Here is a 13,201-nt window from a genome sequence, read left to right on the forward strand (position 1 = left end):
CACAAACCACGCGCCGTTGACGGACGCCAGAGCGGCGCAAGCCCGACACAAGGGAAGGGGGAGGAGAGACGTCGCGCGCGATTGGTGGGCGGTGCCCAACTTGACTTCCGGTCGTGTTGCGCGTCCCTGTTGCTAGGCGACAGGCGACAGGGTGTTCGAGTGCGGCGCCTGCGGGCTCTTGAGTCGAGGCTGGCCACGATGTTGAGCAGGACCTCTCGCCTGGCAGGAGACAGCAGAGCAAAGCGGAGGTAAGGGCGTCGGATAAACCGGGAGCCTGTCTCTGGGCTGAAAGTGAGCTATGCTTTTCCAATTCTATCGTGAATTTGTTAAGGATAGAGCAGGAGGAGGTGGCCGTGCGGGTTGGCACCTTTTCGCGTGGCGGCTTTTACCATCCTCATGTGAGGCAGACGCTCAGTAAATGTAGCTTCGCCCACGTGCTGAATTTCGGCCTCACCCAACTGTTAAGGAACCGCGAAATAAATCGAATTACACACATGTAAAAGCCGTTCTGAAAATGCTTTTTAAAAAAATACATTGAGTTTTCCATAAGGCTCACCATTGCCATCTCGTGTCACATTGTATATTGCACTTGAAACACGCTTAAAACGTTTTATTTGCAGTTGTATAGCTAGCTGAGTTCCTAGTCTAAGCATACCACGGGTTTAAGTCCCAAACGGCGGCTTCTAACGTATTTGCAGGAGGAGCCTAACGTAACATGTTGAAAAGTTGGAAAAACCTAATCAATCTTTAAATATGAATATGGATCTGTGCGGACTCTGGCCCCCAAAACTACAAGGGTTGAACAAATAGAACACCTTGTTTTGTGAGCAGTTTTCTGACGAATATATGTTCTTTTATGGCTCACAAACATTGGCCTAAAGAGCACAGTTTAATCTATGTTGAAGGGTGGCACCTTTTTGATGGTCAGAAACCAGTATTAGAAACTCATATATGACAGCTAGGAGCTAAATGGTACTTTAAGTTATGGATACAACGGAATGTTTAGCCATGCTTTTTTTAATAACAAGAATGCAAAGCTGTAAATGAATGAATTGCAGCTAAATTATGTTCATTTTTCACATGGTCTAGTCCTTCCCCTGCCCATCCCCCTAATATTCTTAAGAGCAGGGGTAGGGAACCTCAGGCCCACGGGCCGGATGCGGCCCAATCATCTTCTCAATCCGGCCCCCAGACGGTCTGAAAATCAGCGTGTTTTTACATGAGTAGAATGTGTCCTTTTATTTAAAATGCATCTCTGGGTTATTTGTGGGGCAAAGGAATTCGGTCATTTTCCCCCTTCAAAATATACTCCGGCCCACCGCATGGTCTGAGGGACGGTGGACCGGCCCATGGCTGAAAAAGGTTGCTGACCCCTGCATAAGAGGGTCTCTTCTCCAGCCTTCAGAGAGTAGCTGGAAGTGGGGAGGCAGAAAAAGGTCCTCCTTTCCTTCCACTTTGCAGGTTTAATCTGAAATTTTAGGCGCAGTACTGCACCTATAGCTCAAACTGCTTGTGCTAATGGAATTCCCTGTTCTCAAATGTGTCTAGAACAATGGGAGTTTCAAACATTGTCAGAAACTTTGTGTCTTCAATAGCTGCAAAACAGAAAGCAACAGGGATGCTCTTTCCAGCATGTGGGTGCAGGCTGGCACAGAGCTTGTATCAGGCCTGGGGGCCGGAGTCTTGTTAGGGTAAAGTTATAAACTCAAACAGCATAAGTTTGGCAGGCCCCTAGCGGACCCGCCCTGACTGTCATAGCTCTCTGAGGTCCAGGACAAGTGTACCCAGCTATGCACCCTTCCTCCCCGTATGAGCCTGTGGGGATGTAATTGATTTCTGGCAATAATTTTAAGTTCCAATCACCATAGTCTGGTGACTTGCAATTTATTCCACCAGGTATCATCCTGACACAGCAGCAAAAACTATTCAGAAGGCATGGTGGAGTCACACAAGGATACGGTTGTATAGACTCATGAAACATACAATTCGGGCAGCGGTATGCTCTTGCACGTGGTTTGGGCTGACTAGATGTAATCCTATAGTTTAATGTGTCGTTACATCTCTATTTTTAAAGTGGTTTCCCTTTGTATGGATGCATTGAGGAATAGAAACAAGCTCTGGCTTTCAAGGGGTATCCCTCAAGGTATCATGAATGTATTTGTTTTGTTTGCAGCAGTATACACACAAATATTCCAAAGCCAGCAGGGACCCAGGGATAATGCTTTCATGCTCTCTGTCACTGTTGGCAGTAGAAATATGCTAACACAGAGGGGCTGGAGAGGAAAGCCCACCAGAAAGTTGCTGCATCCTAAATTGTGGAGGAGCAAGAATTGATTTTTGGCCATTTCCCCATCAGGAATAATTATTGCTCCTGAAAGTAAAACAGTACGAATTCAGAAGCTCAGAGGTGGGACACAATTGGTTTAAGATTTTAAAGGTCTAACCATCACAGTGAATTGAGGCCAGAAATAAATTGGTAACCAATACAGAAGGCTACTATATTAGATAATATACCGTGTTTCTCCGAAAATAAGACACCGTCTTATATTTATTTTTCCTCCAAAAAAACAACAACCACCATGCCTTTTTTTTCAGGGGATGTCTTATTTTTTCCTCCTCCTGCCGCAGCTGGCATTGCTGCTGCGCCTATCACTATGTCTTATTTTTGGGGTATGGCTTATATTCCTTGAATGCTTAAAAAGCCTGCTATGGTTTATTTTATGACTACGTCTTAAAATAGGGGAAACGGGTAATTGAAGTCAAAACCATAGTAGATGCATTTGTTTGAAGTTGTCCAACCATCTTCAAAGCAACTAGATATAGAGTGCATTACATTATCCTGTATGTGGTTGAAGCATGAGGCCAACCCCAGTTACTCTCTAGATTGTGCACAAGTTGGTGCACAAACTGAAGTTGATAAAAAGCACTTCTGGCCATTGTTACCACCTGGTTATCCAGGGACCAGGCTCTGACCAGAAGTACCCCCCCCCCCAAACAATCTGAAAGACTCTTCATTACTCCGTCTTCCATGCCTTTCAAACCAAATAACCAAAATAATGACCCAACTGTTACTTTTTTCTAATTTGTCTGAAGATGTGTTGGTTTGCTGCAGACCCTGTAATAGCCAATGCCTCAACATTCTAGTTGAAGTTAGATGTTGACGGGCACCTGTTCTTTTTCAGACTGAAAAGGTGACTATATAAATGGGCCTTCAACAGAAAGTTGCAGTGTGCCATGTTCCTATTCAGGGTTCTAGTTAGCCATGCGTTCTTCCTGCATACTCCATTCCTCCAATTTTCCATTCCCATCCATATAGACCCTCAACATTCTGTGGTCACTGAGTTTGTTTCTTATTTTGTTTTGGGGAGTAGTTGCTGTTTACAAGAGGGGTTGTCCTTAGAATAATTTCTACTTTTGTACATTGATGTTAATTTTAAATTATAAAATTAAAGTCTGGACTTAACCATCCAGGCCGTCCAGGGGTCCATTACTTTTTTTTACCTTCATATGTACATTTTATTGTTATCTGCTCTAGAATTGTTATTCACAGTGAAAAGCAATATAGATTTTTTTTGCTTTTTCTTTCTTTTGTTTTGTCTCATATATACTTAATTTTTTTTGCAAGATATATTTTAAATGCTGCGTTAAAACAAAGCTTGTTGAAAACTCTCTGAGCAAGACATATATTTTATTTCAGGAGTATTGCATTACCGATGATATTTTGAAAAGAGTGTGTCCTTTGGAGGCTGAACTTCTTAAAGACCCTACTCTTAAGTGCAGAGTTCGATTCAGGTAAAAGTACTGTACTAAATTTCCATGCCTTGGTTTAATATATTTTGTTTAGTTTTATGGTCTCTTTCTTCACCTTTGTGGGCTGATTCCAATGGAGTATGTTTCTTCCAAAGAAGAGTAATTAAGAATGAATTGTTCCTATTGATAAATGAACAAATGTATTATTCTACTTTGTGTGGCAGTAGCTTCATAAGAACAGTAGTATACATGAATCGTAAGCATCTCATAGTGATACTTTACTATGAAAAAACACCAATATAGACTCAATCTGAGCAGGCTTATTTTTAATGATGACAGTAACTAAGGCTGCAGTCCTACATATCTCTTTCTGCTTGATATGCTGATTTTCAACATGCAGGAGGTGCAGATAGAGAGAAATAAATAAATAAAGAAATAAAGAAAGATAGATAGGCCTTTAGACAGCTTATAGTCTGAAATGATACAGACTTTATCAAGTGATTTTACTGAACATAAACATTTGATCTTATTTCCTTATAACTATGTCCTAGATTGTTGCCTTAAACACACTTGAGTCCCACCCATATATTTCCATTGACTTGATAGCATTGGCAGAGCTGCTGTTAAGAGAGGGCAGCAAGAGATCTATTTTCACTTCTTCCTCCCAAGATGTGCCAAGACTCACTGGTCAGCTATATGTTTAGCACTGTACATTCAATTCTAGTCCAGTGAGGCAAAATGTGTTCTCTGTTCCCAGCAGATAGAGATCCAGAAAGGAAAACATTTTACACACATAAGGTAGAATTCAACATTGTGCTAATTTGATCATTCTGTCAATGCAAGCATTTCATTTCTTTCAATGCAACCATTTCTTCCTTCATGCACTATTCTGGGGGTTCTCCTGACCCAGAGCAGATTTGGGGGAAGAGGAGGGGGAAGCTCCATTGCAATATTGGGAATCCTTGCCCTGGTTTCTACTACCGAATCAGGTTAGCTTAATCCACCCCATAGACCTGAATTTCCAAACAGATTGGAGCTAATCCCATACCTTTCAAGGGAACATACTCTTAACATGTGTTTGGGATTAAGGATATAATTCGTTTGATTGCCTTTGTTAAATAAAACCACAGATGGATTTTTAAAACATTGCCAAATATATTATTTAAATTAGAACCAAAGTGAAAACAGTCACTTCCATTGCCAAACATTAAATAAGATTTAAAAAATTCCTTCAGTAGCACCTTAAAGACCAACTAAGTTTATATTTTGGTATGAGCTTTCGTGTGCATGCACACTTCTTCAGATACACACTTCTGGCCATTGTGCATGCACACGAAAGCTCATACCAAAATATAAACTTAGTTGGTCTTTAAGGTGCTACTGAAGGAATTAAATAAGATGTTTAATAACAATAGGTACCAGTAATTAAGTTCTGGTGTTTCCCCTCCCTTCAGATTAGCTGGATCTGATTTTCCCCCTTTCGTTGTGTTCAAGATATTTTGCAAGTCAAGAGACCAAAACACCCATTACATCACTGGGAAAAGCGTAATAACAGCAACAAGTGAGGTAACCTATTGGATTTTTTTTTAATGTTCTGTATCATCTGTTACTTAAGATTGAAACTATAATAAGTTGTTCTTTATATTTAAAACACACCATTCTTTACTTATGATACCTTTACACCAGCTGTGAGGAATCGGAAGGGATCATGAGGGTCAACAATTCCAACCCCCTGCAATGCAATGCAGAAATCTCAGTCCATGGGCCTAAGTAAGCCAAGCAGAGATCCTAATTTAGCCAGTGAGGAAGTCAAATTACTGGGAACTGTGGGAGGAAGTGATCATGTTCTCTTGGGTTTCATTATATAGAAGCAAGGAAAAGCTGAGTACAGTATAGTTGGATACCCACTCTGAACTTGAAGGCTAATTTCAGAAATCTTAAGGAACTACTGGGTGAGATGCCATAGTCAGAAATACTTAAAGAGAAGGGAGTCCAAGATGGACAGGAGTTTCTTAAAGGTGAAATATTGAAGGTACAAATGGAGACAATTCCAACAAGAGCAAAAACAAAGGTCTGGAAACCAAGCCTGATGAGGAACAGTTGAGGGAATTGGGTGTGATGGAAAATTAGAGACTGAGAGGAGACAAGATAGCTGTCTTCAAATATCTAATGAGTTGTCAAATGGAAGATGGAGCAAGCTTGTTTTCTTCTGCTCTGGAGGAAATTCCGACTAAACATCAAAACTTTCTGACAGTAAGACCTATTTGACAGTAGAACGGTCTCCCTCGGGCGGTGGTGGAATCTCCTTCCTTGGACGTTTTAAAGCCTAGGTTAGATGGCTATCTAACATATGCTTTACTTGAGATTCCTGCAGTGCAGGAGGTTGGACTAGATGACCCTTGGGATCCCTTCACCTCTACAATTCTATGATTCTTTAGAATTTTTTGAGTTATTAGTCTTACTGGTTCTAAGATATCACAGGTAGTGTATAGATTGCCCTCCCCATCAATACCTGCTTCTTCACATTGTGAAGATGCACACACTTTGTACGGAGTACATATTCATGCTATTCTTCCCTCTCAAAAACTGATGTGGGTGCATGTAACACTTAGCTCATGGTGGAAAGCAGGATGCAGCTACATTTCCTTCATGAGACTAGGATTATTTTCCACTAAGCTTCTGAACTGTGCCTTAGAAAATAAATCATCAAGCTCCTATAAATTTTTCAGATACAAATTTGATGCACTTTTGATTATAATGGTATAATCAGGCTGAGTTTTGTCTTGAATGCATGAGGATTTCAGAATGGTGATTTAGGGTAGAGTTACAGTGACACTGAGGCTATTTTCTATATTTTCTGATGATTGATAGGCGGCTGTTGATGCTTGCAAGTTAATGGGATACCGGACGTATTATAATCAGATACTGCAGGATGAACTTCAGCATAAGAAATACGGAATAACAGAGGAGTTGGATGTGGCTACAATAAGAGACCACGTACAAGTAAGCAATGCTTATGTTCTCCACCCCTTATGCCATAATTAATTAATCTGATAATGAAAAAGACCGAACACGTGGGAAGGGTTGAAGGAGGGAATGAATGAGTCCAAGACCCTGCTTTCAGTCTCACTTGGGAAGAGGTTTGGAGGAAGATCAGAACAGCCCCAAAGTCAACTTAAATACAACACTAGTAAGAGCAAGGCAACAACATATTACCACACACACTGTGATATTTGTGTATTTGTAAAATTCAGTTAAATAATCCAGGCAACAGATCCTATAGAAAATATTATGTTAGCAGTAATAATATGCAATGCAACCCTACATATGTTAGAAGTAAGTTCCACTGCATTCAGAGGCACTTACTTCACAGAATTGGAGCCTTAGGGTTCATTTTATTGGCTGATAAAATGGAAGAATTGCAGTAAAGAGGGTAGTTTACAAAAGATAACCAGAGAATCCTAGTACAACTTTCTCATACATATTGTTCCTTCATGACTGTCTAGTATAGCAATCTCTTGGATGAGGTTCCAGCATACTATGGTGGCAGACATAACTGCTGGAGAAGGCTGTCTTTACATGATTTCCCCAGATCAATGATTGTGTATGACATCATGGACTATGCACAGTCTGGGAAGCTATCTACCAGACTTAGGATGGAATTGCCATTTCTGCTGCTGAGGCCACAGAATGAAGAAACGTGTCGTGCTCAAATCATGGCTATTTGTCAAATCAGGTAAATCAGAGTTTTCCAAACTCCTCATGTTGGTGACACACTTTTTAGAAATGCATCATTTCACATCATAGTAATTCAGTTTTACTAGTAAACTTGGAGATTAAACTAATCCCTTTCCAGCCCCGGGAGGAGCGCGGAGAATGTTCACGTGACACACCTACACACTGCAGCCGACACGCTAATGTGTCATGACACACAGTTTGAAAAGCTCTAGGTATATCATATCAGCTGCCATGCTTGATAATTTGGACCTTCTTTCTTCCCTTGTGTTTCTCTCTCTCTCTCTCTCTCTCTCTCTCTCTCTCTCTCTCTCTCTTTGTAAATAGCAAATAAAATGGTGTGAAATTAGTTTCCATTCCTCCTTGCCCACCCAATGAGTGCTGCTTTTTAATAATAATAATAAAACACAGATGTAGCACCTGCACTCCCATACCCTGAGACAGATGTGGGAAGGCTGGCAGCCAGACCTCTTCTATTCACAAAGCCACTAAAGCTGCAGGCCTTGTAAGATACCCAGGAATCCATCTTTGGCAGATAAACTATCAAGGTTTTTGAATTCCATTGTGTACCGTAGGCCTGATCCTGCATTCTGGGAAACCAGTTTCAGCATGATCCTGTCCTAGAATTTATGCCCAGCAGACAGAACAGGATCACTCTTAAATCCCACTCTCCCATCAGAGTCCCAAGATACACTGACACAGTAAACTCACAACAGCAGGCAGAGAGGTACCACCAAGGCAAACTTTATGCCAGCTGGAGCCCAGAAGCACAAAGGGATGGATAATGTGAAAGAGTGTTGTGGGAAGAATAGGTTGCTCAAGAGGGGCTTTTTTTAGGAAAGCGGCTGTGGGTATCCACAACTCTAAATGACTCATTTGCAACAGTCCAAATTCCATGCTGCTGGTTACATAGATAAGGGGTATAAAGAGCTATGAAGGCTTCTGCTCAAACATTAAAAGTTGCAGTCAACCACATTTCACAGATGGTCATAGAATTATTCCGAAGCACCAGTTTTGGCAAACACTTAATGAGCATTCTGCATACTTAATGAGAGAAATAATTAAACAAGATGGCCTTATATTTATATACGGTAACACACACACACACACACACACACACACACACACACACACGTATATGTATATTTCCCCGCACATCTGGCTGCGGCGGCTCCCAACAGAATATTAATAATAATAAAGACAAAGTGCATGACTGATATGGAATGGAATGTTTATTTGAAGACAGGTGTTCCCCCTTCTGGATATAGATAAGCATTGCTCTGACCTTAGCTGTCCACTTACAGCTCTTAGTTAATAAATTATTTTATTTTATTATATATTATGATCTAAACAATTGCATATTATGTTTAGTTTCATTGCAGCTATGTATTTAAAGGGCTTTCCATGTAATGCTAAATGGCTCAGCTCCCATTAATTTATATTTAACATGATTTCAATGCAATAGATATTTGTGGTAGTTTCAGTATTTTGATAGTATGATACAGAAGTGTATTTTCATGTTGCTTTGGTTTTGCTTATTGTAATGTTTCATTGTGGCAGTGAAAAATATATCCGTTTAATACTGACAACAAATGTGCAAGCATTACAGTGCAGTTAGGCCTACTCATTCATACTGGTGGAACCTAATGCTGCACCCATTAAAACATTTTTAAAGTTGTAGTCCTATGCAGACTTAATTGGGACTAAATCCAGATTAACTTGGGGGCAGTTTGTTGAATAGGCATGCCTAGGATTACACTGTAAAGTAGGAATTTCCTTATTCTATAGTGAATGCTGATAACATTTTGATTTTGTACACTTATGTGGAGAAAGTGTTTAAAACATTGTTTACCCCCCAGATCTCCACCACAAATTCCCACAACTGCAATCCTCTCAAAACTGAGTAGAAAATCAGCACATAGAACTGGGCGTCGCTCTTACCAAGCTCAGAAGAAGAATGCAAAATTGAGGAGGGCTTATAGCCTTGAGAAACAAAGAGAGGTGAGCATGTTAAAAGAAAAATAAATTTTCAAATCAAAGGCTGATAAATCTCACAGCTAGGATTCTACTAGTGTGTTTTAAAGTGCTTTTATCGTTTCTCCCCCTTGGGATGAACTTAGTAAGACAGTTCTAAGATTATGACCAGGGTAACACTACTTGTTCTACATAAAAGCCATCAGAAAAGTGAGGACAACAGCCTAACACTACCGTATGTCTAACTACGGTAATTGTTCTTGATCACCTATGCTGAGGAACATTTGTGCAACTTATTAAATAAAGGGCCAAAAAAACTTTGTATTTTACTGATCCTATCATTTTTATTTTATTAAAAGGCATTTTGACATATTAGAAATCCATCTCCAAAATTTTAAAACAACACATTTGTAGCTTTGGCATGCAAAAAATGCAGGAATTAACGTTGATCTCAAGGGGTTGGCTGCAGTCCTTAATTGTAATAGACCTCCTAAAGAAACACCTGGTGTTTGAGATCTGCTTCTGACTAAGTGGCAATGCAAAAGGAACCCTGAACAGTTAAGTCCAGTCAAAGGTGACTATGGGGTTGCGGCGCTCATCTCGCTTTCAGGCCAAGGGAGCTGGCATTCGTCCACAGACAGCTTTCCAGGTCATGTGGCCAGCAGGACTAAACCGCTTCTGGCGCAACAGAACACTGTGACGGAAACTAGAGTGCATGGAAATGCCGTTTACTTTCCTACCGCAGGGGTTTCAAACCGCCGACCTCCTGATCGGCAAGCCCAAGAGGCTCAGTGGTTTAGAAAATAAGCTCTGCTTTAGTAAGTTACATTCTGCAACAAAACCTGTAATAGGGCCCCTATTGAAGGACACCATCCTGGTTGATGCATAGTGCATTGACTATTGCTACAACATAGCCTAGGAAGGAAGATTAGAGCAGACACTGCTCAAGTGTCCAATCCAAGACTGTCTTATATTTGTTTGTTTGCTACTTATTTATTATGGGGCGGGTTCAACTAAATGAACAAGAACTGCTAGTGCAACAGCCCCACACCCCTTTGTTGGCTCTGTGGGGGTCAGGAGAACTCCCATAGAACAGTGCACAGGGGGGGAGGGCGATGGTTCCATTTGGGAAGCAAAAATTCTTGCACTAATGGAATGATCACCCTCATCCCACACTGAATTCTACCTTATAGTGCAACATATACCATGGATTCTGTTTAGGAGTATGAGGCTAAACAACTAAGCTGTGATTTCTTCTTGGAATAATCTGTACTCTGTTATTTTGGAGCAGATGCTGAGAACTTCATCGTTAAGTGATCATTCAGACTCCACAGTCACTGAAGAGTCAAGCCGTGAAAGTGTTTTGTCAGATGAAGACTGGGAGCACGAGGCAGTGAAGCTATACGACTGGAGCAGATCCCTACGAGTGGAAGATATTGGGGGAGACTAACCCATTATAAAACTTATGTTCCCTTCCATTTCTTCTGCTTGAATCACAGAATTGCAGAAAACAGATCATTTGTCCTGATGTGTGTAATTTTCTCCTACCATGCTGCAGTCATGAAGGACATGAATAGCATGTGAATAATTACTGTAGTGCTTTAGGAAATTCATGGTGCAGCAAGTTATTGTGCTATAGTAACGATGGTGGTGGTGGTATCATTAGCAGATAAGAGGGAAGGAAACATGACCTATAGGGAGAGAAGCAGAGTTGTTTATCCTTAGAACCCACATGGACAACATTGAGTAGAGAGTAATAGTTTCCCTTTCTGAATTACAGCTAAGAGGGCACAAAGAGAGAAAGTTGGTGTATGATCTCCATTTTAAGTCATATTCTGGGTAGATCCATTTTGCAGGATGTGTATTTATTTCAAGGGGTCTACACTGAGTATGACACAGCAGGATATTGCCTGGTAAATTGCAATGTTAATCTAGTGTCCACTTTAGCATACAGTCATTTGTGCTTGCTTACCAATTGGGCTGAATGTTTTAAATAAACAGTAATTTTTGAGTTAGGTCAACATGCTTGACTCATAGAAAAGAAGAACTTGAAGTATAATACACAATGGACAAAGTACCCTAAAGATTAAAAATATTTTATTTACATTTTTTATATACAATTTTTACACATTAGTTTAAAAACAGAATAGAGTACATATGCATCACTGAACATAATGCATTCACAGCATGAGAGAAGTTAATGTTTGGAAACAGGTGGGAAGAAAAAATGCTTTTAGAAAGTTTAAAAGGACAGATCACAAGAATTTCATAGCAGCTCTGGGAACCTTCCTGGAAAAAGTACCCCAACACGCACATTTGAGTTTGCGTATATGTTTGAACAAAGTACTTCCATTTGATTCAGCACAGTTAGAAGATAGCTTTCCAAGTTAACTTGCCAAGACCATTGTTCATGAAACCTTTGGCAACTCATTCAGAACAGCAGTAGAATTTATGCCATATAGGGATATGCCACTGCAGCCCGGTAACCTTTTCACCAGGAATGCAGAAAACCTGTGGCTCTCCACATGATGTTAAGATGGCCAATCTCCATCAGCCCCAGCCATCACATTTAATGATCAGGGTTTGTGGGAGTTGTGCTTCAACAACATTTGCAGACCCATAGTTTGCTTTACACTAGTACTCTTTTCCAGACTTCCAATGGCATTAATATTAATAGTAAAGATTACCAGTTATTGAGATTATAACTGGAATCCTGATCCTAACTCAATTCTATAATTTTGAAAAGTCCACCAAAGCAATCCAGATTAATCCAAATTTCTGTCTGCTTTTCTCTTTGCTACACTTATTTGGAACAAAAACTGCCACAGATAAGACATCACACTATAGGAAAACTAAGATTTTCAATTCCTATCACTTTAATGATGCAGTACATATTGTTTTACAGAGACATAAGATCACCCTTAATTGGCTTCTACAGTTTACACCATGCATGGGCAATCTTGATGCTACACTGCCCATTCTCCAGTTCAGAATTCACAATGTTTGTTCTCTCCAGAATAAAAGTATTCTGAACATTAGCAAGTTCTGTAACCAGGATTTAATAAGAAGAAAGCATTTCTCCCTTTAACTTATGAAACAAGCAAAAAGGACTAGCAGTGATGGAGTTCTACAGTATCATCCCAATTATTGTTTATTTAAGTTTGACTCCATCCGCATGGTTTCTAAAGGACTTGGTTTCTAGCGGTGACTAATGGCCTAAGCATCATACTAAATATGTCTAGTTTTATGTATGCTATAACCTTCCAATTCTAGCTTTATCCTTTTTCTCAGCTACCATGTTTGGGGGGGGGGAGTTGTGTCAACACAAACACGGCTTTATCTAGGCTTAGAATGATTGCAAACCTTTTCATCTATTAAATTGTTGGCTTATGTCACTAAAGTGCAAGAGTCAACTTTTCCATTAGTATGTAAACTCCTTGGAGCGCCACTGGTCCCTTAAAAAGCATTAAGAGCAGCCACTTATTTTCCAGCATTGTTTCCCTACAGTTGATGTACCCCACATGTCCCCCTTTCTTCTGAAACGTATGGGCCATATACCTTTACAGTCATACCTTGGTTTTCAAGCAGAATGTGTTCTGGAAGTCAGCTTGACTTCTGAAACGTTCAGAAACCAAGGAGCAACTTCCGATTGGCTACAGGAGCATCTTGCAGCCAATCAGAAGCCACGGAAGCTGCGCCAGATGTTTGGCTTCCGAGACAAAAGTTCGCAAACTGGAACACC

The 13,201-nt window shown here is 40.3% G+C and overlaps 1 protein-coding gene across 1 annotated transcript; it reads left to right on the plus strand.

Moving 5' to 3' along the window:
* The first annotated feature begins 134 nt into the window (after window positions 1-134).
* Window positions 135-11,470, plus strand: C4HXorf58 (chromosome 4 CXorf58 homolog). The gene is made up of 8 exons (XM_035116384.3): window positions 135-248; window positions 1,897-1,996; window positions 3,698-3,792; window positions 5,205-5,316; window positions 6,622-6,753; window positions 7,257-7,486; window positions 9,345-9,486; window positions 10,751-11,470. The coding sequence occupies exons 1-8, from the start codon at window positions 199-201 to the stop codon at window positions 10,907-10,909; spliced, it is 1,020 nt and encodes a 339-aa protein (XP_034972275.1). The 5' UTR covers window positions 135-198; the 3' UTR covers window positions 10,910-11,470.
* The last annotated feature ends 1,731 nt before the right edge of the window (window positions 11,471-13,201 follow it).

The sequence above is a fragment of the Zootoca vivipara genome, chromosome 4, assembly GCF_965207765.1.
Source record: "Zootoca vivipara chromosome 4, rZooViv2.hap1.1, whole genome shotgun sequence".
In the NCBI taxonomy this organism is placed as follows: Eukaryota; Metazoa; Chordata; class Lepidosauria; order Squamata; family Lacertidae; genus Zootoca; species Zootoca vivipara.

What these genes read in the sequence shown, in the direction of transcription:
- C4HXorf58 (XM_035116384.3), top strand. Translation starts at nt 199, where the DNA reads ATGTTGAGCAGGACCTCTCGCCTGGCAGGAGACAGCAGAGCAAAGCGG. An exon ending in TAATAACAGCAACAAGTGAG is followed by an intron (nt 5,317 to 6,621) that starts GTAACCTATTGG and finishes GATGATTGATAG; the next exon opens with GCGGCTGTTGATGCTTGCAA. An exon ending in CAATAAGAGACCACGTACAA is followed by an intron (nt 6,754 to 7,256) that starts GTAAGCAATGCT and finishes ATGACTGTCTAG; the next exon opens with TATAGCAATCTCTTGGATGA.